Raw genomic sequence first — 25,956 nt, 5'->3', positions numbered from 1 at the left:
TTTCCACAAGGGAGTATACAGAACATGTGTTTAAAAGTTCATACAAAATAATTCACGTACCACAGAACAAACAACGATTTGAGGACATTGACCTGCGAAGGAGCTTGGGTAGTACACCTAGATTAGGGATAGTGTTAACAATATACCAACGTCTATGCCCTTTTCCAATTAGCAAACAAATAATGTACACCAACCACTGCTTGTTAGCCTATGGACAAAATGCACAATCTTTAAACTGGCACACTACCTTAAACCACTGGATGGATTAGCTTCAATTTGGTTTTAGGAGCAGAAAAACAGGAGTCCTGCTTTTTTTTTTTTTTGTTTTTCTTTTTTCTTTTTTCTTCTTATTTGGTTTGTTGGAAAACCCTGCACTACCTTCTTGAACCTATTGATCATGGTGCCCCCAGCACTAAATTCTTTGGTACAAGGAGCGAGAGAGAGACCAAGTTAAACATATCATGTTGCTACTAGCCAGCCTTAAAATCATTCACCACATCAACTGTACACAAACATGCAGCACCCAATTTCTTAAACACCAACAGTCCATAATCACTAGCCAATGGCTATATGTAATATAGATATTGATTAATATAGAATTAATCTTGATGCATTGCTTGTATTTGAGGCGTGGGGTTTTCAAAAGCTAAACTTTTTGCAAGGATTTGATTTAGAAAAGAAAAAACTGATTGCAAAAAGTAAATCTTGCAAATCATTTTAGGGAAAATAAGTGATGGGTTGAGGGAGAAGAGCCGGTTGTCAAGAGCAGTGCAAAATACTGCCTTTAATAAAGTTCCCTGGGAAGTTGATAAGTATACTCCGTACTCGAGATGAGATTTAAAGGCAGGAGTTTTTTCCTCCCTATTTTTAAACTTTGATAGTAAATGCAATTTCTAGGGAGTGAAAATTATTTATTTTTTTTGTAGAAGTTAAATAAAATGTCACAACCAGTTGATGCGTGCAGTTGAAACTGTATGGAGATCATTATGCTGCAGCTGCTGCATCGTGACAGAAAAGCCTGTTTCTCTCACAATTAACAGATAAAGCACAGGGTGCAGCAGCACAAAAACCCTCTCACAAAAGGAACAGATGAACACTAACAATGAGAGCTTCCCGTGCATGTAAAGAAAAGGTACAACAGCAGTATAAGATTTTTAACACTTTGCTCACGCAGAACAGGTCTGTTGAATTGAAGCCGTGCAGGCTTCCCCCACACAAAAAGAAAAGATGAATCATGGCCACCACAAAGTCATTTTGCATCATGTAGGAATGTAGGTGGAGTGGATCAGTGCAAGGTAAAGCAAGGATAGGTCCATACACAGAACAGATTAGGAATTTGTCAACGCAGGAAAAGATCACCTCACATAAAACTGGTGCAACCTAGGCTTCAGGAGTGCATAGTCCACTCCTAATATAGAAACCGTATGCCATGGGCATCCGATCATGCTTTCCTCGCATACAACAGGAACATTGTGGGGCTCAACAGTGCAAGATTGCCACACCCAGAACAGATAGGTTGTGGGTCACTGTTGTAGAAGTTCCACTTGCAAAGATTAGGAACTGCATGGGATGGTGCAGTGCAAGCACCTCCACGCTGAAGTGGTAAATGAAGGACCTCAGCAATGTAAGCTAAACTCCAGAGAACTGGAACATCCTAGACCTCATCAGTCCAAATGCCTTTTATATGCCCAACATGTACTTCAGCGATACAGCAGTCGGAGCACCATCCACATAAAATAGAACAGTAAATTACCTCAGCAATGCATGCCCCTCACAGATAGAACTAATGGAACATTGATGGTGACTAGTCCAAATATGTAGGCTAACTTGAACCTAAAAAGCTCTTATGTAGTCAGAATTCAGCAAACCATAATTTGCAGGAATTTAACTTTAGAACAACACATTAGCACTATACCAAGTCCCAGTCATTCTACAGATGGTTCACTTCCTAAAGTATGTTGCAGAAAGGGATGTTAAGATAATACAGGGGGTTATGTCATTCACTATGCCTTTCATTATTCCCCTACAAAGGTCTGGACGTATTACCTTTTCTGCATATATTGTAATTTTTAAGACCCAAACACCTGGCCAATTACAGCAAACATGACTTGTATTGCGAGTTTTGAATTTCAATAGAATTGTCTTCTGATGATTAATGATGTCCTCATTTCCCGGAAATAGTACTAAAAGTTATGCTAGTGTTATGATAAAATAGTGCACAGAGGTACGGGCTCTATGCTAACTTGTATATGTAATCTTGTGGTCAAATGTTGGCTGGTCAGAGTTAGCTTTACATCCTTCAGAGGTCTGTAGACTTTCGACTGAGGTAATAATAACCACAGCAGTTAGAGGCTGGAGGAACAATGTATGAAGCGCATACCTTCCTATCGGGACACCCACTCCCTCTTTCTTCCTCTCACTCTGGCCATCCTCTATGGGCTCTTACCCCATCTCCTTCATCCGAAGCCAGAAACCTTTGACTTCTCTTTCCTTCCTCCCTCACATTCAGGACCTTGCCAAGAATTCCCACTTACAACTCTTCCTTCTCAAAGGAATTCTCACTTTACCCAAAAAGCTCAATGTCCCCAGAGCTCTGGTTCTCTGTAGGCTAGACTGCTGCAGCAACCTTTTCCTGAATCTACCCTCTTCCTCTCTGCGGTTCCTCCAGCTAATCCAGAAAAGGGCAGCAAAACTTATCCTTGGCCTCAAGCCCAGGGACCCCATTTCTTCAGCCCTAAAAACTCACCACTGGCTCCCGGTTGCTGCCAGAATCAATTCTAAATCCCTCTGCATCATCCATGAGGCTGTCTGAGGCCAGGGACCACGCTACCTACAACTTGCTCTTAATAAATACTCTCCCTCTAGATCTTTATGATCCTCCAGTACCAACGCTGTGCGTCAAGCACTTCGCTAAAAAGAGGGCTGGGGGCCAATTGCTTTCCTCCGTGGGCTCCCTCTTATGGAACAGCCTCCCCCTTCTTCTTCGTCTTGAGCCATATCTCCTCAAGCTATGGAAGCTCCTCAAAACATTCCTTTTCACCTCCTCCTTCCCTTCCTTCTCTGCTAATCCCACAGTTGCTGAGATTGGTGGCCAGGGCCATTGTGTTCTCCTGGGCCCTGGCCTCCCGTGCCCAATCATCTTCAGCCTCTGCCAGCTCTTAGCACTTGCCGCTGGCCTATGCCACTGCAGGCCTGCACTTAGCTATTTATTGTCAGCTGACCTCTCCCCAGCACTTCCTCCACTGGGCACTTACATGTGCTGCTCACTCACGAGCACTGGCACTCCTAGCACTCAAACCCCCCACCCCACTCCCTCTCTCTTCTCTCTTCTCTCTGCACTTGCACGTTCTGAATGCTCACAAGGCCTAGTAGGCCTGTCTTTATCCTTCAGTGATTTAACTGTTTTTAATCCCATGTTCCCTCCATGTTGCTCTGTGAGCGCTTTGAAACACAATTTATTTGCTGTAGTAGCGCCTTACAGATGCTAAATAAATGCCTATCTGGAGAACCACTACAGTAATGTTTTTTTTGTGTTTTTGTAACAGTGCTTGCACTGTCGGGAGAGTCCGGTTTTGAATGTTTTAAATCTAGTCTTGAAGATTTGAATGTGACCCCTGTGATTTGGTATAACAATAGTCCTATTCACTCACCCTTGAGCAAGGGCTCTCCTGCCACTAACCTTTTTATACTATTTACCAGATTGGATGCAAGTTAAGGTTGAATGGATGTTTAAACTAGACCATGCCTACTCAGTGTGTAAAATGCATCAAAACCTGAACTTTGGCATAGATGTTTTTTATAATTTCAGTGTACATTAATTTGTGAGAATGAAACCTGCGCAAAAGTGTGAAATGAATGTGGCAGGCAACCAAACCATTACTAAACTTTAACAAACATTTTATAATGTGTAGAAAACCTTCTCCTATACAATGCTTATGAACACACCACATGGGCATCTTGAGGATAACTGCACACAGCACAGAAGCATATTTTACAGTACCAGTTTTCAAGGAAAATTGCTGTCCACCAACAAGCAATTATATCTCACCTGCTGTTTGAAAGACTCTCCCATCATCACATGGCCCATACAGACCTCAAATAGTTTGTGATTCCAACCTAACCAAGTTTGTATTTCGACAATTTATTGAGCTGAATATCTCTAAGATCATTTCTAATTTGAAACCAACCTCTTTTATCATAACGTTTGCCCTGCCAACATTCGCAAGGACTCTTTTGATCTTCTGGTCCGTTGGCTCATGAAGATCATGGATACTTCCTTTAGAGACTGCCTTCTGCCCTCTTGCCTCAAGGAAGCGTGGATCACTCCTCTTTTAAAGAAAAGTAATTTGGACCCCCGAATGGCAAATAATTATCGTCCAATCACAAATGTCCCCCAGTACTTCCTGAAGATCTTAGACCGTTTTGCTTATCTTCAGTTCCAGGAATTCGGTCAAGCAAATATCATCCTGGGCACTCGCCAGTCAGGTTTTAGATCTAAACACGAGACTGGAACATCCTTATCGCCAGTATTTTGGAGAGGGGTCATCCGGCCCGCTGCTGTCGTCTTTGGATCTCTTGTAAACAATTGTTTGTACCCTTACTGGTAAAGAATGCTTTAAGTATAAAGCAGATACTGGGGGGGGGGGGACAGAAACAGATTTTTAGGCCTGTCTCAAACACATTTTTCAAAGGTTTGGTCTCCTAAATAAGAGATCCAAAAAGGTAGTCTGAAAGTACTAATCACTCACTGTGTTGGTATATTAAAGTATTAGGAAACAATTATTTATTTTCTAATCATGTGAAACATGTAGTACATAAATGTGAATTGCTAAAAGATACAACATACATGTAAAAATGAACAGTTGACAGTGACATCATAGATAATATACAAAAGGAAAACATAATATACTATACAGCAAATATACAAATGGGTATCAATTATTGTTTCATTGACAACAGTGTACATGCTTATATGAATACATAAGTACTTTATGATAAATGAAAGAAAACTGAAGTGCCTGTGAACTCGCCCGAGTTTCAAAGGTGCCTTAACTGGGGTATAACTTCCATAGAGCAGTGAATGTTTTATAAAGGTATAACAATAAATGTTCCAGGGTCATAGGGTGAAAGATATCTTTGGCAACGTGGCAGAGACTGACTAAACAGAATCTGTGGAAACGGGGAGCCAATTTGATCTGGTGTTCCCAGTTTACTTCACGTTTCGGTGGAATTGCAGTAAATTAAGTCCGTCTTCATCATGGCTCCATATGGGTGTCCCTGCCGGTGCTATATATCCCAAGTACTCGGTTGTCGGTCACTAAGAGGCTTGGTACTGGGCAGCATGGATCCTCAAACGGGTCCATAGAGATGGTGGGAATTGGATCTCTTGGCAGCATTTGACCTTGTTGATCACACACTTAGCAGGCTTAAGGAAATTGCCTGCTGCTCAGAGATCGCTGCCCAGTGGATTCAATCCTTTTTGCGCTCAAGATCCTCCAGAGTGGCTGACAATGGTGCACAAACTTCCCCCATTATTACCACCTGAAGGGTACCTCAGGGCTCCTGTTTGTCACCAACTCTTTAACTTTTACATTGGGCCCCTATTTGATTTCTTGGAAATTCTGAAGGTTCAATACATCAACTATGCTGAGGATACCCAGATTCTCTTTCAGTCATCAGGTAATTATACCCAAGATGCTGAAGCCGTGAATAGAGTCTTTGCTGCAATCCAATCTTGGATGGCCTCTAACTCCTTGGCCCTTAATAATGGAAAACATGGTGATGAAAAAACGGATATCCTCAATATTGAATCTGGCCCTCAACTTGAAATTTACAATCATTTCACGATCATGGGCTGTACGATACCACTCACCAAACATGTGAACATACTGGGAGTCTACTTGGATTTTGAGCTCTCCATGAAATCTTAGGTCTCCTTTCTTCACTGTTTTCACTATTTGCCTAAGCTGGTTTATCAAATAAGACTAACTTTCTATCAAAAATCAGTCTTTTCTTGCGTCTGCTCTTGTTAATGCACGACTGGATTATTACAGCAGTCTTCTGATGGAAACATCTGGAGCCAATCTACACTCTGCTCAGATTGCTCAAAATGGAGCTGTTGGGGCCATCCTTGGCTTATCCAAACGTGACCAGGTTACATCCTCGAGACTGGCCTTACACTGGCTCCCAGTGGAGCACAGAATTACCCACAAATTGCTCTCTGAAATGTAGTCAGCCACAGCCCCTAAATCTTATGAATCATGTTTAGTAACTGCACAGCCCACGAAATCCCTACGTCCAGCGAGCCACACAACAAACTGCTGCAACCACGATTCAAGTTGGTGAGGTTTGGCAGGACAAGCTTTGACGTGCAAGCTCCTAAGGAATGCAATGCCCGTAGCTTGTCCCTATGGACGATTCCCTCTGTTTGCTTTCAAGAAAGCCATCAAGACTCTACTCTTTATCCTGAACCCAGGTTAAACTGAATTGATGCTGCTTTTACTTTATTTATTCCCCCTTACTGACTGTTTTGTTTTATGTGCTCCCTGAGGCCCATGGGCATGTAGCACAGAATAATAATAAATGAAATGGATGGAACTATATAAACATGCTTATTAACTTAATATTGTGGGAAAAGGCCTAGTACAACGCTTATCTGGAGACCTGAATATACTTGTGAGGTATGTGTCTTTTAGCCTTGTTAAGCCATTTAACATCAAAAGGCTAGCCCAATGTAAGTTTTTATAGAAACGTTCCATGCTGAATGGACATTAAACTACCCCTATTTTTTTGTTCCATCTACCAGTCTGATTACAATTGATATTTGCACAAATATGATGCTCCTCACACGGAAACTGTTTTGTGCGTTATACATCTGTGTAATGGCTTTCCTAGATCGTCATGTTGCCATGGGCATGTCCCACCTTCTCCCTGTATTGCTCTTCTACAATATAGGCCCGCATACGCCCTGATTCTCTTTTTTTCTTTTAGGGGTTGGTGGGGTCTGGGGGTCACTCCCTCATGTCCCCTGGTGTCCCTCATTACGCCTACAAATCCTCTCGTCAGTCCCTCATTACCTCTGCAACCCTCCTTCTCCAGTCCAAAGCCCCTCATCCTACTCATCAGCCAGTCAACCTCCACAACCCTCCTCAACTGTTCATTAGCACCACAACCCTGCTACCCCCAGCCCCTCCCCAATCCTCACTGCTACGACTCTGGTGCTCCTCTGTCCCATCCCCTTTCCTTCATACTGTACGGACGTCCCTCCAGGGAATTTTCACTTCCCCTTTAAATCCTGCTCTTGGCTAAGGCAGTGGGTGTGATCGTGCACCTCGAGCCCTGCCCTCCGGGACCACACCCTAGTCCCTTTTACCATGCAATGGGAATAGAAGCCTACACTGTCAGCTGTATATTTTTCTAGAAGTTTGTAGCAGTTTTTGTTCTTCATGGTAAAATACTGTCTCTCCAATTCTTCACCACTGTCCTTCGGTGCATGTCTGGCTCGACTGGCTTCTCCAGGTATATGTCTTCCAAGAGATCCTTCCTTGTGTCAGACCTTCACACGTTCTGTTTGGAGTGTCGTGGGACTTGTGCGTGAGCTTTAACGTCCGCTGCCAGAATACTTGAAGAAATTTGGGAAGAGAACCTCTCGCTCAGAGAAGCTAAGTTTTGTTTTGTAGCATACCCATGCAGGGGGAATCCTTGGTAGGGGGTCATAAAGGATCTTCTACTGGGACCATCCCGAGGCTAACCAAGCTACCGGGTGTTGCGCCAAGGGTTTCTTGGAGTCTTCTCAGGCTAGTCCTGACGGACCATCAACCTCCAATACCAGACAACTATCTGAGGTACCATTGTGGCCTGATACAAGGCCATAACCTGAGGGGGGTGCCTGTACGTATTCAGACTACTACCTAGGGGTGCCAAGCCTCCCTGGGCCTGCTCCAAGGTGCTTTATGAACCAGGCAACATCCCAAGGGTTTTGTTAGACCTTTATCAGGCTCTGCACCAGACAGAAGTTTTTCACATTCTTGAATCCAGTCTGGCAAGATGTGCCTTCCTCTGTGGACTCTTCACCTACAGAAAGAGGCACAGAATCGGTTAACCATTGTGATAAATCGGACATAGGAGACTTGCAACAAGTTTTATTTTAATTGAAAGAAATACTCAACCCCTACAGCTATCATGGGCTTTGCCTTCCTTCAAAAGAAATAAGAAAAGTGCTGGTCAGTTTTTCATACAAGAACTCTGCTCAAACCTATGGTATCCTATGATCTGTCCTTAGCACTAACAACTTAACTAACCTAAGATTCTGTCTATGTTGGCCCACGTTCTAACCCTCACCCACTTCTGTTTTTGGTTATCTCCCTCTCAGGCCCCGGCCTATGAATAGAGTTCAAAACTGGGTCGTTTTTAAACCTTTCTCTTTTCCAAGCACAAGCAGTTTTGGTTCGCTGGACTAATGTTGGTAGTAAATTGAAAAATGTTGAACTCTTGATTTGGTTCTGCAAGAATTTTCCTGCATGTCTCGGATGTATGTGGGCTGTTTGGCCCTTAATGCCATTGGTCTACTCTATAGCGATCACCCCCTCGTTGGCTATTCAACTTTTTATCAGCCTCTCTCGTAGGTTGTCTAGTCTTCAGGCCATCTGGGTCTTTGGTTCTTTCCACCCTCTTGTGAGGTATTCTTTGTGTCGGCTCCTCCTGGACTTTCTGCTTTCTCATGCTGCTGTGGGCTTTGAGCATTGGTACCCTGCTTCGGGCAATTCTCAATGGTGCCCATTTATGGGCTTTTGGCTTTTCCACCGTGTATGGTCTTCGGTACTTTGTCCCCATGCTACCACCTGTGTGGGGCAGTTCTGGTGCGGTTAGGGCTTCTGTGGTAGACGCTGTGTGGCTGTGCAACCTTGCCCGTTCCTTCTCTGGAAGTCTGACGTGGAGTGCCACCTATGTTAGTTGTTGGCGGCTCCGGTAGCCACTGTTCCTGTATGATGTGGCCGAGCTCCAGCTTCAGGCCAGAATCCAGAGAGCAGCGTTCTGTGGGTCTGTTGGCTGTGCCACAGTTCCCGCCGGCTATAGGGGATTGAAGGTTCTCCACCTTCCAGCACGGCACCTCCTTTGTGCCATGGCTCATCCAAGTGCACAGCTCTTGTTCCTACCATGTCTCGTGCAGGTCTGTTTTTTTTTTTTTTTTTTGGAAGCTTTATATTTTCAGAAACATCCCACCACTCATTGGTTCACATCAAGGACCCATGTCCACTATAAAAAAAAAAATCCTCTGTAGTACATATATTAAGTAGAACATAAAATTGGAACTGTAACAAACATAACTTTGGCGACATGCTGTTAGTTTCTCACGTTTCTGATGTACTAATGTTTTATTCAATCCTTCACTTCCTTTTCCAGCAAATAGTTAATTCCACCATCTTACAACAAGACTTCATAATGATATAGAAGTCCTGATTTTGAACAATTCTTCAGTAACATTGCCCTATAGAAATGCTGCTCTCTTTCACAAAATCATAAAAAGGAACCACACTGTAAAACATTTGATGGCTTCCATTAGTTGGAGCGCGTACTTTCTCCATGGCCAGGACACACTAGATTGTGTAACCCACCATAGAGCTAGAATTGGGCCTTCTGGAGCTTTCCAACACTGTGCCAGCCCCAATCTAGCAGCCCTCAGTAAACGTGTGATCAGTACGTCTTGATACCACACGCTGCATTGATTTCATCCGACAGGGGACACCCAATACACACACAGAAATAACTTTGTCCCAATATCTCCTGCCAAAACGATTGGGATTTCATACTGAACCACGACATGACCCAAACCCCCAACCACACAACATTCCCTCCAACAAGGAGTCTGGGAGGAGTTTCTATGCATACATAATGCATAGAGGGGTGAGGTACCATCAAATATATTGTGTATGCTATTTGCTTAATCGAGGTGTGTTTCAAAGCCTAATGTACATGTCCCCAAATCTGACACCACTCTTCCTCTAATTCTCTTTCCCATCTTTCCATGCAAGGTAATCTATCCCCTAGAGAAGCGTTATCTAACAACCTGTAAAATTCCAAAGCACCCTTATGTTTCACTCACTCCTTCATGGTCTGGTACCAGCTGCTCTCACCCCTCTATGCGTAACTCGGTGCCTTATTTGCAAATATCTGAAGCGTTCACTTTCACCTAATTTAAACTTCTCCTTAAATTCTTCAAACAAGTGAGGCATCTCTTCTTGTATAAATCCGCTAATGTAATTGAAACTTGTCCTTTCCACCCCTCCCAATAACTACTCATCCATGGTCCAAACTAATTTAGGACTAAAGGGTGATGGAGGTCCCAACCCTGGGTTAATTCCCTTTGTTCTTAACGTCCTATTCCAATACACTGAGCTCCTAGTGAATTCCAATAGTGGGCCCCTAGCTTTTCTCACGGTGCCCCCAAAAAGGGAAGCGGCTCTAGTGGGATAGATGTCTCCCCTTGTTCCAAATCCTGTGATCCCTTGGCCCCAGGTCGTAACATCCAATTCAATATGGGAATAGCTCAGGGGCCACCTGCTCGCCTTGGAAGCAAGACGCAGAGCAACACAGGTTTGGTCCGCGCTTAGTAACCTCTGGGTATTAAGCATGTTATAAATAACCAATTATAATTATAAACATGGGCATAATCTGAGAAGAAATCAAATATTTCTGGAACAGGAAAATACTGACCCCCGTTGATAGGCGGGCTGGTTATTCCAGATGTTCAAACAAAGGAGAATATTTCCCTTTGCATCCTTTTAATCATCAGTGATGGGATACCAATTGGAAACACACAGAACACATATAAGATTCTAGGGAGTAAAGTAATTTTAACGGCTGTGATTCTAGCAAACTGATTACTGAGGGTCACCCTCTTTAGGTCTTCAATTGATCTCTTCCAAAGAGGAGAGTTATTGTCCTTATATAATTCTTTATAAGAAGGTGTCAATGTCCCCACAAGATGGTCCATCCCCTCTTGTTCCCATGCAATAGGATATTCCCCACTCCAATCCCTCACCCGTTCTGGGTCTTCAGTTATATTGAGTGCTTTAGATTTGGCATCCTTAATCCAGAACCCAGAGACCTTTTTGAATACCCGCAGGATGTCCATTGTCCTCAGTAATGATTTCTGTGTTGCGCAAGAACAGCAAAATATTGTCCTGTAATGCAATCTCACAATGTGTCCCTTAACTCCACACCCCATCAAACACATCTACTCCTACGTCCCGTCCCCTTTCCTCCATACTTATGGGACATTCCTCCGTCCTGTGGGACCGGACCGGAGCATTTTGTAAAAACATCACAATTTTGCAAAAATGTCCTTCCTTTCTTTTTACACGGGGTAGCGCACACGGCCGTAACCCCGCCCACCTTAGCTCTGCCCAGCACATCGCCCATCAGTCCTTTTCTCCGCTCGTTCAAGACTGGACACACTTGCATCTACGGAAGACTTTTTCTTCCCTCTTGGCAACCCTCTCCCTTGCGTCTCTTGAATTATTCCCCTCATGAGAGGCCGCCTCCGGTCGCGCCTAAATCGTCGGCGCAGGACGCCTTTTTCGGCAAGTTTCAAAAAACGTATGCGTTCTGACCCCATAAAGGAGTACTTTCGAGGCTTGTTTAGGACCTCCCCTGACTCTTCCACCCAAGCCTCCGTTTTCCAAGTGGACAAGGCCATTGTGGTGCCCGATGCGACTCAGCCTGATCCGGTGCTGTCGGACAACGCACAGGGCGATCAGGACAGCCAAATACCAGCCCCGCCCTATCGGAGCCTTTCACGACCGGGTGCTGGACAAGTCTGTTGGATGTTTCAGTACCTGAGGCACCCGCTCCGCAGGAGGGTGTGCTTTCGGGGGCGTTCACCTTGTCTCCTTCAGAGTGTACCGGCTTGTTCTTGCAGAAGGACGTTTTGGCCAAGGTCTGTAGAGTCTGGGAGAAACCACACTCTGGACTGTTTGTCAGCAAGAAAATTGACGCGTGCTACAGGCTCCATTCTTCAGAAGAGGTGGCCTTAGCGTCATGTCCGCCCCCTCCTCCACGGTAGTGGCTGCGGCCACTTTGCAATCCAGGCCTGCGGCATCCTCTTCTACGATGGATACACAGGTTCTGGGCAAACAGGATAAGCTTCTTGACTCCCTTGGGAGGAAGATTTTCGCTAATTCAGCCCTGCAACTGCGTCAAGCCAATGCAGAACTGGTGTTAGCGGGGGCGAATATGAAAATGTGGGAAGGTCTGTCGGAGTTTGAGTAATTTATTCCCACGGAAAAGCTTGAGGATTTCAGGGCGGGATTGCCGGATGCCAGAATCCTGGCACAGGATCTGCTTGAGGCTGCGGCGCATCAGGACGACACTTTGGCCCGGGGACTTATGCTTGGCGTGGATACCTCTCGTCAGGCTTGGCTGCACGCCACCAAGTTCTCTAAGGAGGTGCAGGATAAGGTTTTGGACCTGCCCTTTGATGGCAAGGAGCTCTTTCATTCTAGAACAGACTGGAGCTGACCAAAACGAAGGACAGCACTCAGACCGTCAAGTCTTTGTCTGTCCTGGTAAAACCGCCTTTTAGGGGACAGATTGTCGCAGCCTCGGCCTTCCTCTGGTTTCAGGGGTTTTCTAGATCGAAAATCCTGCAGGGTTGACGCCCCTTTGGGAAATTCCTGCCGACGGCAGCAACGGAGTCGGTTTTTCTCCTGCTCCTCAGCCTCCTCCTCAGGTTCAGGTGGTGCCGCCACCCAGAAACCAGCTAAATGAGGGTTTCTGAGCTTGCACGAGGCCCCGTTGGGAGGACAGATTGAGAGGCGTGGCAGACCATCACCGAGGACCAGTGGGTCTTGTCAGTTGCTCGGGCGGGCTTCCGCCTACCACTACCCCCAACCCCACCCATCAATTCTCGCTTCCAGCAGTCTGGATCGCTCTCCCTCAGGGCCGAGATTCAGAAATTACTGTATCTCAGAGCGGTGGAACCCATTCCCCTTGGGGAGCGAGAGGAGGGCTTCTACTCCCGGCTGTTTACGGTGCCCAAATCCAACCAGGCTGGCCTGCGCACCATCCTAGACCTTTCCCAGTTCAATCTTTTTCTACCCCAAGAGAAATTCAAGATGATCACGCCTGGTCAGAAAAAGTCCTCTTTACAGAAGGGCGATTGGCTCAGCGTGATGGACCTTCAGGATGCGTATATGCGTATCCTGATCTGGAATCCACACCGGAGATACCTACAGTTTTCTGTTGGGGAGGAGCACTTCCAGTTCCGAGTCCTCTTTTGGCCTCAGCTCGGCACTGCATGTCTTTAGGAAGATGTCGGTTATCGCAGCTTATCTTCGGCTTCAGGGTATCCATGTGTATCTGTATTTGGACGATTAGCTGTTGCGCAGTCCTTGCCCGCTGAAAGCCTTGAACAATCTTCAGTCTCTCCTCCAGCTCCTCTTCCACCTTGGGCTGTCGGTGAACTGGCGGAAATCTTCCATGACGGTCTCTCAGGACTAGACTTTTCCTGGGTTTTTGTTGGAACACGATCGACTGCAGAGTTTACCTGACCGGGGACAGAATGCCGGATCCGTTAGCCACGTGTCAGATGTTTGCGCAGTCGGAGAGCATGTCGGCCTGGTGGATCCAGAGGATTCTGGGTCTCATGGCCTCGTGCGTATTGGCTCTTCCTCTTGCTCGGCTCAAGATGAGGCAGACGCAAATGGCTGTTCGAAATTCTTGGCGTCAGGCTGTGGATCCGGACTCCCAAGATATTGATTCTGGCTTTCATGAGTGGACCTGGTGTGGTGGTCTTCTCTCAGCAACCTGTCGGCGGGTGCGGGTTTTCAGTACCCCGCTCTGATGGTGACGATCATGACGGACTCCTCCCTTCTGGGGTGGGGTGCGACATTGGATCTTGGTCTCTGACCTCTGGTCGCCCCAAGACAAGTTCCTTCACATAAATCATCTGGAGCTTCTGGCGATGTTCCTGGCGCTAAAGGCGTCATTACCAACAAAGTGGTTCATGTCCGCACTGACCAAGTGGTGTTAATGTTTTACAACAACAAGCAGGGGGGCACCAAGTCTCCTCTTGTGGATCTGGCCATTCAGATTTGGGAATGGGCGGTTCAGCATGGCGTCTGGCTGTTAGCAGAACACATCCCGGGCCAGCTGAATGTCACAGCAGATCCCCCTCAGTCGACAGACAATGGTCAGCTACGAGTGGGAATTGAAAGCGGAGGTCCTCTCACAGATATTCCTTTGTTGGGGCACTCCGGAAGTCGACCTCTTCGCAACATCGGCAAACAAGAAACTTCCTCTTTATGCCTGCAGAAATGGACTGGGAGCCTCCTCTCTGGGGGACGCTCTCGAGATTTCTTGGGACACCATGAGGGCCTAAGCTTTCCCCCCTCTGGTTCTGATTCATCGGACGATTTGCAAGCTGAGGAACACTGTAAACTGTTCTCTTCTGCTCATAGCTCCGTGGTGGCCGGCCAGGTTCTGGTTTTCAGAGCTTCAACACCTGTCGGTGTGTGCACCGATCAGGCTCCCGTTGGTTCCAGATCTGCTTCACCAGAGGGATCGGCAGCTGTGGCATGTGGTGTGGTGGTCTAGGCCATAGTTGTGCCGATATGTATTTTAACTTTGTTATTTTTAAAAGGTTTTTGTGCCACTATCTTTAAGAAGGTAAATGAACTTGTATTGCAAGAATCAAGAAAGAAATGAACAGCGCCCACTGAATGCTGTCCTGTTAGGATTACATGGTCAGTGGTGACTCCAACATCAGACCTTTATAATACACCAGGCAGATGGTAAACAAGCTATCGTGATTTGATCAATATGCAACCTTTCTGTGAGTGTGTGTGTTGGCTATGACATTTTGACAAAAGAAACACAATGACATGGGCTTTCAGACATCACATGAGTGACTTTTCTCCCTTTTTAATGGGATAAAGCGTTATCAAAACAAACATTTATGACTGATCGCGGCGAGGGTTCATGATGCCCATGCCATGTGGTTCCGAAATAATACAAGTCGAAGCCTATTTTCAAAGCGATGACCTGTGACTGAGCAGCAGGCTCATTGCTCAAAATGTGCATTTTAACACTTCCACTTGTCACTCTTTCATTCAAGGCAATCAACGAGTGAGCGCCATGAAAGACCAAATCTGCAACCGCCTTAGATTCTTGGAGGATCATCTAAAAATTTGCAGAGACAAGTTTCAAAATGCTGACAATTTATGACCTTTAAGCAAATATTTGTTAAGATTAGTTAACTCCACCTGCCATAACCGCGATAACCATGATATACCGTAATTTGCCCAGAAGGTTATCATACCGCCATAAAACCAATACTGTGACACCCCTAGCACTCATAGCACTGGGGCGGAGACTATGGTGCAGACTGTGGAACATGGTAGGAAAGCAGGACCCATGCTCTGCCAATATACCCCTGGTGGAAATCGGCAGGAGGAATCAAGGGGAGGTTTGCAGCTTTAGGGTCCACTGGGAACCGAATAGGATAATTAACTTGGGAGACTTGTAACAAGACTGGTGGTTTTCCCTGAATTGACTGAGATATGACATTCTCGGAGGCCAGTTCTTGAAGTATCACGGGCTGATAGAAGCTACTGAGGACAGATGGCTGGGACTGAAGAAAGGCCAGGAGGGGGGGGGAACACCTTGCTGGACGCATTTTATGACATAACAGAAGGGGGGGACATGTGATCTCAAGGCCCTTACAAAATGATATTGGACTCATTCGGTGTGCCAGAACTAAAGATAAGAGCCAAATGGGAGGAAGATGTTGGGCACCCTTCACGGATGGGGAATGGGCTAAAGCATTTATATACACGGAAGGTGTCCAGGAGTGCCAGATACAACTACACGTTACACACATGGCATATATAACCGCACATGCCATTTCACAGTTCCCGGGAGCGGGTGAGCAAAGATGCCCTAGATGCTCAAGCGACATGGCAGGTATGCTAGGCATGTTCTAGTCCTGCCCAGTGGTCAGGTCCTTTTGGCAAAACATAGTGTGCAGAGTCACGAGGGGAGGGATCAACATGCTGGAGTGGCCACTGAGACATGCCTACTCAGAATGTTCCTGCTGCGGCATACAAAAGCACACCTAATTAAGATGAAAGGCCTCATCTACGTCCTGGCCAAATGTAGGATTGCGCTAGCATGGGAATCTGCAGAGGACTCCCCGAATAGAGGCATAGTGGAATGACTTAAAGAAATGGGCAGAGACAGAAATGGGCAAAGACGGTGGTGTGGCATAGGGCGCTGCAGAGGGGACAAAGATAAGTCCGTAATGTCGTGGCGGCATGGAACACACTAGTCCAAATGATGTTTGCACCTCCGGAGGACAGGCCACCCTGAGACTAATATGATGGCAGGGAGGAGAGTACCTCATGATGGGAAAGCGTTAGTACCTTCAGCTGGGAAAGTATCTGAATAGATCCGCTTGGTACCAGAAGATGTATTCACTCCTGATGAGGTCACTATGATACCGGGAACAAGCTTTTCTGTCTGTGGAGTCACCCGTACAGGCAAGATTAATTCTAAAGAGGCTGAGGCATCCAGGGTTGCATCCGTACCGATGGGCTCTTCTGTGACTGCATCAGCACCCAAGTCGGTTACTGCAGTAAATATTACTGATTCCTCTGTACCAAGGAAGGGACGAGGGGAAATGTCATACAAGACGGACATTCTTGTTCGGAAGCATAAAAGAAGAAACTCTTAAGACAGATGCTCGAAAGCGACATTGGTATGGGGAGTCAGAATGAACATGCAACTCTGACTTTGACCCATCAAAACCTTTCACGTTGCCTCCTGAAGAACATTTTACTACTCCCATAAGGCCAACAACACCAGAAATTGTCTCAGTATTTTCACAAGACTGAGGCGATCTTGGTTAAGCCGATCCAATCTGCGCCGCAGCTAGTGTTGACCAATATACAGGTTCCTAGACCTGTTGTGTTTTAATATTTTTTTTATCCTGTAAAACGGCAATCCAGGGTAGACTTATACTTCCCATTTGAGACCAGTGGAGATCAAGGGGGAACCTTCTGGTGGGGCTAAGGACATTACAAATACACTTTTGGAGACCATGTTTCTGAACCATTCCAGGAAGTTTTGGCCCAGCGTATTAAAGACTTTTGGTCCCCTGACGCTTCAAGTGGCTGGTCCACGGAGTCAACTCTGTTACCAATGCCAGTTTATTACCTATCTTTGCGAAAATTCTTCACCTCTTCATAGTCTAACGTTACATTGTGACTACCGGTGTCGGGGACCCTTTGCCGGAAGAGATCCTCAGTCCATCGTTGGATCTTCAGCTCATGGCACAACATCCCAGGTTTGGGTCTTTCCTCCAACACCACGGTGGATGCCAAGAAGAATCTTTTCAGGTCCTGTGAAAACTACGGCTTGAAGAATATCTTCAAGAATTGGAATCTCAGGTACATTTACTGTGTATATCCCGACCACGATGCAGACGGATGTCCGATTTGCCAATCCTTTACCTCGAAGACTCAAAAGGACTACCATTGGTGGTTGGTGGCATGGATCGAAGAAGGTAAGGCCTCCGGTGTGGCCTGTTGGCATAGTCGTGCCTCTTCCAGGGCTGGCAGTTCCAAAGAGCATGCTCCCTCTGGTAAATCGAGATTGAGGTACTTTGAGGATGCTTCCTTGGCAAAGATCCAAAAGAAGGTAAAGTCACACGCTCCAACACCTTCCTCTTCAGTGTTCGCTGCGGGACCCACTTCAGAGAGGGGCTAATCGCCATCACGGGTTCCATCTATGGTTAGCCTACCGCCAGGCAAGCACCCATCACTGCCCGTCCGTGAGAAAATCACTGGAGTCAGCAGCCAAACACAGGTCGTCATCAAAGAGCAAGTCACTGGCTCCACCGGCATTGACTCGGTAGTCGCTGACCCCTGTCTATGAAGACTGCTCTTCCTTCGTCTGCTGCAACACCAAAGGATTTGTACACGACCATCACCTTTACCACTGTGACATTTACTATGCCAAAGGTTTCCTTGCCGCCTGGGCCACCGTCCTGCTCCACAAGCTCCAGTAGTTGCCTCTTTCCCTAAGGGTTCTTGTTTGGTGAGAGACATGCCTCCAGCTCAGGACCCACCAAGGCTGCACCTTTCTTCACTCTGGCACCCAGCAATATACACCAGTTCTGAAGACCTGCTGGAGGGTTTTACTCAAATCAGGAAAGGAGCCAGGTTGAACCCAACCCAATGGCTCATCGGGGGTCACCGGCCCGCGGGCCTGCTCAACCGTTTAGACCTCCATGGGGCCCAGGTCCGGCCACTGCTGAACCTGCACCAAGGGACCTGTCCTTGGACATCTTGACCACCTTGCACACACTGGTGGCTGAAATCCAGCAGCGACTGCTCCGTCCCTGTTCCAGCAAGGAGTCTGAGGCCTTCTCGGACTCCCCCCAACTCTGCCTCATAAGGTCCCGGTCACCCCTCGGCCATTGCCATTGGCACTGCCCCCTGTGGCAGAGGAAACAGCTCAGATGGACACTGAAACCGTCACAATCGGTACACACATGGATGAGTTTGTTGATTCCGTTCCCGCGGATGGGGCACCCCATGATGTCAAAACACTGTCCAGGGCCTCTCCGCCGGACAAGATCGGTTCATTCCACATTCTAAAGCTGCAAAGCTGTTGAAGCTAGTACCGGAGGAAAACAAAAACAAAGGTTTCCTTTAACGACTGGAGTTCTCCAAAAAGACCATTGTCTCAGTTGCCCTGTTGGATGACGTATGGGAGGATGGCCTAGCTGTCGTTTAGGCCCCAATACTACTCCTGCCAAAAGGGACCGGTTAGAGAAAAAGTACTGGGTTCCAGACTCTGCCCCTTAGTGCCTCGGGTCCCAGTCCTCGCCAGACACTGTCTAGGCTGAGACTAGGAAGTGGTAATCCAACCCATCATCTTTATCTTTGGTTCCTCTGGACCAGGAGGAGAAAAAGCTAGATGCAGCAGGAAAGCCCATCATTGCTATAGCAGCATCAACAATTGAGGCCGCCAATGCCCTCGCCATCCTGTCAAAGTATGACAGGGCGTTATGGTCTAAGTTGGGGCCCATCCTCTACTTCCGGACGATAAGAAGGCTGATGCTTTAGCCCTGTTTCAGGAAGGGGAGGTGGTGTCCGACCACGCGATCTCCAGCACCCTTGACCTCATGGACTCTGGCTTTTGCCAGATGGGCAATGGTGTGGCCCTCGCTACCAGGGTTGGCTCAAGGTCACCCACTTCTGCACAGATGTGCACACCAAGCTAATTGACGTGCCGTTCGATGGCTACAACCTGTTTGGAAAGGCGATCAATGAAACTCTACAGGCCATTAAGGCCAACACAGACTACGGACTCTTTGGGCATCCGTCAGCAGAGGAGGTCCTTTTGCTCCTCTAAAGGGAGAGTCTCTCCCACCTTATTGTCAGCCCTCACGCTCCACCACCCAGGAGACTCAAAGGGGATGCTCCCAGGCCTACGGCAGTTGCACCCAATGCCCATGTCGCCCTCCATCCAAGATGCAGATGCTACATAGTAAGGCCTGAACTTGCCCTTGACCCACGCCCTCCTGTCTGCACCCCAGTTGGAGGTCGATTCTTGCAATTTGTCGACCAGTGGTGAAAGATCTCCAGACAAATGGGTGCTTCATGTCCATCAATATGGGCGCACTCTGGAATTCCAGGACAAATGCCCTCTCATGCCTCCTGTTCCGTGACCAGAACTGCACGGAGCACAGCTGCTAAAGGCGGTTCAAGCCATGCTACGCAACAGGGCGATAGAACTTGTTCCTCAGCGCCTCTGGGGCTCCAGGGTGTACCCAAGTTACTTTCTGGGACAGAAAGTCAGGGGGGTGGAGACCCGTTCTAGACTTGCAAGGTCTCAAGTTCCTCAAATCCCAAAAATTCAGGATGGTCAGGTTGCAGCACGTGCCGTGCCAACTGGATGAAGGCATTTTCCTGGCGTCCCTCTACTTGGAGGATGGCTACTTGCACATCCCCTTTCATCAAAAACACTGGAATTTCTTGCATTTTGTTATTTGGGGGCGCCATTACCAATTCAAGGCCCTACCATTCGACCTGAAATCCACCTCAAGAGTGTTCACCAAATACTTGGCCGCGGTGGCAGCGCATCTGCGCCCCAAAGGAATCCATGTGTATCCTTACTTGGTCGATTGCCAGCGTGTGCGAGCGGGCTTAGATGAGCCAATCTGCACACGTTGGAGACCATCTAATCCCTGACTTCTCTGGGGTTCTCGATAAACTAAACTATCAGAAGTCCTGCATAGTGCCATGTAAGAACATGCACTATTCCTGGGTGCACACTTCAACACACTCTGAGGAGAGGGTAAAGGCCATCCAGGGGAAGGTCCAACAGTTATCAACCGCTTGGTCCGGTCCATCAAGTCCATGTTGGGAATGATGTTCTCCTGCATCCATCTGGTTCCCTTTTGCTAGCTGCAGAGGACACCTCTTCAAGAGTTTCTGGATGCCAGATGGCAGCAAATCACTGGCACATGGACCAATAAGATCACCCTCAATCTGGTATTCTGGTAGGGCGCTCCCTTTGAGATGCCAGCATATCGGGCGACGGTCACGACCAACGCCTCCCTTGAGGGTTGAGGGAGCCCACAGAGGGTATTCTTATGCCAGCAGACTCTTCTAATCCCACAAGTCTTTTCAGCAGCTCAAGGGGAAGGTGGTGCGAGTCTTCATGGACATCACCACCACCACATCGGGAAACTGGGCGGTACGCACTCCCACACGCTCTCCCTGGAAGCACCGAATCTGTGGTATTGGGCTATTGCTCAACGCATGTTCCTCATCCCATTTTACCTTCCAAGTGTCAAGCACACCATCGCAGGTTCTCTCAGCAGGGAGCTGCGGTCTTGTCACAAATGGGAGCATCAGCAGGCATAACTGTCTCGTCTGAGTGGGGGTCTAACTCGAATCGTTCTTTTTGCAACAACCCCCAATGGCAAGTGTCGGAGGTTTGCCAGCAGGTACCCTTAGCCAAGGAGTCTGGCGGACTCCTTCTCATTCTCTTGGGAGGGCCTCTTCATGTATGCTTTCCCACCAATTCTACTGTTGCTACCTATGATCAACAAGACGTTGCCACTGCAAGATGACCCTCGTTGCACCAGCATGGCCCAGACAGATCTGGTACTCAGACCTTCTCCAGCTGTCGGTGGCTCTGGCCATCAAACTGCCTCCACTTCCAGGCCTCCTTGGCAGAGAAGAAGGGTCAATCATGTGCCACGACCCAGCATCTGAGCCTCACGGCCTGGCTCCTGCAGCCCTAGAATTTAGACCGTACTCGCTGCCTTTGGAATGCAAGAAGATTCTAGCGAAAGCCAGGGCCCCCTCTATGGTTGCTTGCTACAAACACAAGTGGAAGCGCTGTACAGTGTGGTGCTGACCACAGAAGATGTTTACATTGCGCGTGACAGCGCTGCCCGTTCTGCCATAGCTGCTGTGGCCTTGCCCATGCATCTATCAAGGCCCACCTGGCTGCCATATCCCAATACACCTGGGCTCCGGGCAAGTGCTCCCTATGGTTGCACAGGCTCATGAAGGAGTTCCAAAAGGGCCTCTTCAAAACATTCCCTCTGGTGAAGGCACGTGCCCCAGTGTGGGATCTAAACGTGGTTATTCCAGACTGATAGGATCTCCTTTGAACCGATGCATCAAGCCCCTTTGAAGTTACTGTCCACCTTCCTGGTGGCGATCACTTTGGCCGGTGGGGTCAGAAAAATAAAGACTCTCTCCTGTAAACCTCGTTCCACTCTGCTAAGGTGGTTCTGCCAACTCATCCCTCCTTGATGCCAAAGGTATTGTCAGGATTTCCATCTAAACAAGCTTTTGGTTCTGGCAGTTTTCTTCATGACCCCTTCTTCAATTGCTGAATGGGCGTTGCATTTGCTGGACGTTGCGTATCCCTGAAGTTCTATGTTACACACACAAAGGACTTTTGAAAGAGATTATGATCAATTTTGTACCTGTGGTACATGGCAAAGGCCCTGTCTAAGGCTTCCAGCTTCAGGTTGCTCTCTGGCTGTATCATGCATTGCCATTGGCCAACAGACTGCTTCCAGGCCGCCCAGGAGCCCATTCCACCAGCAACGACAGCATTTCTCTGGTGTTCCCCTGCTTGACATCTGCAGGGCTGCTACGTGGTGGTCAGCCCACACCTTCGCAAGATTCTGTGTCAACAGGGATTCCAGGGAGTAGTCCTGGTCAAGCCAAGCAGTGCTGCGCACCCTTTTTGTTTGAGGTCGAGTCTGTTGCATGACCAAGTGTGTTGCTTCTGTGAGCATTGCCACCTCCCGTGGTTGTGTATATGTACTTATGTGTAATCTTATTCAGGAGCATGTGAATCATTGCAAGACCCCATGCTGGAGAAGGAACAAGTTTTGTACTTGTAACTCTTGTTCTCCAGCATGGTTCTTGCATGGATTCACATTTCGAACACTACCTCCTTCCCCTCTCTGGCTCTTCTCGGTTCATACGCGTGTGACCAAATCTGAATATAGCCATCATTGTTCTTTTTACAGTTTCTGAATCCTTTGATCTCCTCTACATCCCTGTTTAATGTGCAGTAGAAGGCTGTACGTTTTGTTTAATTTATTTAAACTGTTGGAAGTTTAATAATATTAGTACCTCGGTGTGGGAGAGGGTAGCGGCCTCCCAGCCAATCCTGAGGCTCTTCCCCTGCCTGGAATCAGATAAGCTTGCTCCCTGCCCCCCTTTCACCTCCTTCATCCCCACCCCACTTTCCACATTCCCCAACCCCCCTTTCCCCATTACCTTGCGCTTCTTTGACCCTTGCTGCTGCTGGGAACACTGTTCCCAGAGCAGCTCCTCCAAGGCAATGTCCACCATAGAAAGGGAGAAGTTGAGAAAGGGCAAACACGCTGTTTGTCGACTTAAAAAACAAAAAACACTATTAGTATCCCAGTACAACGTGCCGGGATACTAAAAACAATAAACCCCTACGGGTGGGGGCATTATTGGGGCAGGTGATTCCCCGGGCTAATGTTAAAGCCCGAGCAGGTTAATGCTCCCACCAAGAGGTTTATTGCAAAAATACTTACCCGTTAACTGCCACTCCCATCCACTTGGTGATTATGAGCGTGGGGATCCACGTTTTATCAGGTTCACCGCTGCCAAGGCAACATTCTTGTCTGTCCAAAACATTGAAACAGAAATCCAAAGCAGTAGAATGTGCCACTGTAGTTTAGAATGCTCTCTAGGAATGACTTGCACGTTAACTCAAAGATCTCAGTGGTGCTGTGTGAAAAGTGTATATTTCCCACATCTCTAATACTACAGTTTAAAATACTGAAAGAGCATACTTATTTGTAGAAATGCCCACTGTAGTATTTTAGAAAGGCCTTCAGATAGGTTTCTGAAAACCAAGACACAAATATCGAATATCTAGCAATAAATAAGGTTGAATATGGTTTTACGCGACTTTATTGCAAATCGTTGTTTTGAACATGGTCACATTTCTTTAGATTATGCATACAATGAATAATTGTTGCGTAGATTTGTCATGATTTTCTTGCTACAACATGTAAACTGTGAAGATGTGCTGGAATGACGGAAGTTATTACAAATGTGATTTTCTTTTCTTCATTAGGCAGGAAAAAGTGATATTTCCTACGTTGTTTATGGGTAATAGCGACTTTTAAAGTGATAAGATGCATGCAGCTTTTAAAATCATGATTTTTTGAAGGTTGCAATATTAACATGGCAGACATTTCTTCAACTGGACTAACTGCATGGGGTGTGGCTTTCTGTAGCCTGATAGACTCCATCAATGTAATTTTTTTCCCCTTTTTAAAGTCACCTTTTTTGTTCCTAGAAACAGCTACAATTGATTTCATGTGCTGAATAAATAATGTACTCTGTCCAAACCTTTAGATGAAGTTGCCTAGTTAACAATTTAGCTTTGTTGTTGGTCAGAAATGTCACGTATAGCAGAATGCGATACCTTGCTTCTACCTACCCTTCCTACACACCCCCTTAGCATGAAACGTTTGCAAGCCCATCTCGACAGAGCAGGTCTCTGGCACTGGCGACCCGGTCATCTTCCCAGGGTTGCAAGTCAGAGTAGGCTGCCAGAAGCTGCTGCCAATACCTTTTCCCCTGCTAATTAATTTGAGTTTTTTAACATTTTTTTCCGCACTTGACGGCCCATATGCTTAGCTCTGTCTGATAGGAGATGGGGCAGTGGGGGGGAAGGGGCTGGTGCTGCTAATCAATTTCCCCATTCCGTAAATATATTTCTGAGGCTTGTGGAATCTGCTTAGATCACATGCTGTGCATAGGCCGACATCTAGTGGAATTAGTATTAAGTTTGTTTTTCGAAACTCGAAAATGGGCATCGACACAGGGCGTGCCAGTAATACTATCCCTAGTGTGAAGTCCACTGTACCCATGATCCCTCACCTATCTAGGACCCTCAGATTGTTTTTTTCCGCCATACTGGTAGGAAGCGTTCCGCGGAGTTCCCTGGCCTTAGCCATACTTTTGCTAAAATATTGTTATATTTCCACATTTCTCCACCCCCAACGTCGAGTCACCGCATCCACACTCGACGCCGGCCCGGAGAAAGAATCGACCGTCGAGAGCCAGGGAAGACCCCTGGCGACACAAGCGCTACCCACAGCACTTCCACAAAACACATGATGTCCAACTGAGACTCGACGTGCACGTCGAGTACTCGGAAAGAGGCACATAGAGAACGGTCCGAATTGATGTCCTCTTGGCGTTCTCGATCTAGATGGCCGCATTACTCCAGGCAACCATCCACTGTTGCCAGAAGTGCCTCGCTCCCCAAGGTAACGGAGGTTCGATCGTCAGACGAAACCGACCTCTATCCCCAGTCCGCACTCCTGGAGTCGGCGTCAACAGGCCGCGCAACGGCTGCTCCCGAGTCCCAACCTCCACTATCCAGAGATAGGGACACTACCCCCGAACCTCTGCGCCAGGCGTCAAAAGGCTCCGGAGGCGCGAAAAAAGAGGTTAAACACTCTTCCACACACAGGGAAGGGGAAAAACAGAGGAAGCAGTCTCAGCCTCCTTCCACACCTCCAAAAACATTCTACCCCACATAAACAGATGGACACGTCTCGGTCTTCTGTTATCCCAAAGACCCTTGTTCAAACCAGTAGGCCTAGTCTAGATAAGACAGGGAAAGGCCTTCAAGAAAGAATCATTCCCAGTTCAAGAGAATGGTCTACGGATGACGTAGACAGTCATGTCAAGGATGTCATCATTGGCAGATTTCTACGCCAAAAACCCTGAACACTTTCTCTCTTTTACCCCCGATGGGTCAACTCCCTCAGGCTCTAAGGATCCTATACCCCCAAGTATGAAGTCCCGGGTTGAAGCTCCTACTTCAGACCCCTTCAGTATACAGCCCTATTCTCAATATCAGGGAAATCCATCCCTTTATGAGGATCCAGATTTGGGCATGTTGGAAGAACAAACTGGGACGGGCTAATATGGGGATGACGAGGACCAAGAGGAGGAGGAAGAGGAGGAGGACAACCCAGAAACCTACAGGTTAGATTCGCCGGTAGATAAAGAACCCCCGGTTACCGACTCCCCTGTCGATAACCAGCCTCTCTTGAATGAAGTGCTGTCCAGAGCGGCAGAACACTTCCACATTGACACCCTGGGTGCTCAGGAAGAGAGGGACTTTGCTGAGGAGTTAATGGGAGAAAGAAGACCTGTTGCTCAGGCCATCCCTATCCTTAAGTCAATACAAAGGAGGATAAACCCTTCCCTTGTTAATCCCTATCTCACTAGGGCGGTAAACCCCAGAGTTGAGAAGCTTTTCAGGGCAGCCCAAACAGACCCACTGTACATAAGAGGGCACCTGAAACTGGACTCCCTGGTAGTTAGAAACACGTGTAAGAGGGCAGGAACA

General features: G+C 47.2%; 1 protein-coding gene across 6 annotated transcripts in view; it reads left to right on the top strand.

The window, feature by feature from the left end:
- The window catches only part of NDEL1 (nudE neurodevelopment protein 1 like 1), a 356,432-nt gene that overhangs the window by 289,839 nt on the left and 40,637 nt on the right, over window positions 1-25,956 (top strand). For 3 of the 6 annotated variants that reach the window (XM_069654600.1, XM_069654595.1, XM_069654596.1), the window contains one exon: window positions 23,659-23,693. The exons of the other annotated variants lie outside the window; for them this stretch is intronic. In XM_069654600.1, coding sequence (XP_069510701.1) covers window positions 23,659-23,693 — 35 coding nt within the window. The remainder of the gene's footprint in view (window positions 1-23,658; window positions 23,694-25,956) is intronic. 6 annotated transcript variants of the gene reach the window in all.

Source organism: Ambystoma mexicanum, chromosome 3q, assembly GCF_040938575.1.
Source record: "Ambystoma mexicanum isolate Mex_15411 chromosome 3q, UKY_AmexF1_1, whole genome shotgun sequence".
NCBI lineage: Eukaryota > Metazoa > Chordata > Amphibia > Caudata > Ambystomatidae > Ambystoma > Ambystoma mexicanum.
This window is presented reverse-complemented; position numbering and strand designations above follow the sequence as displayed.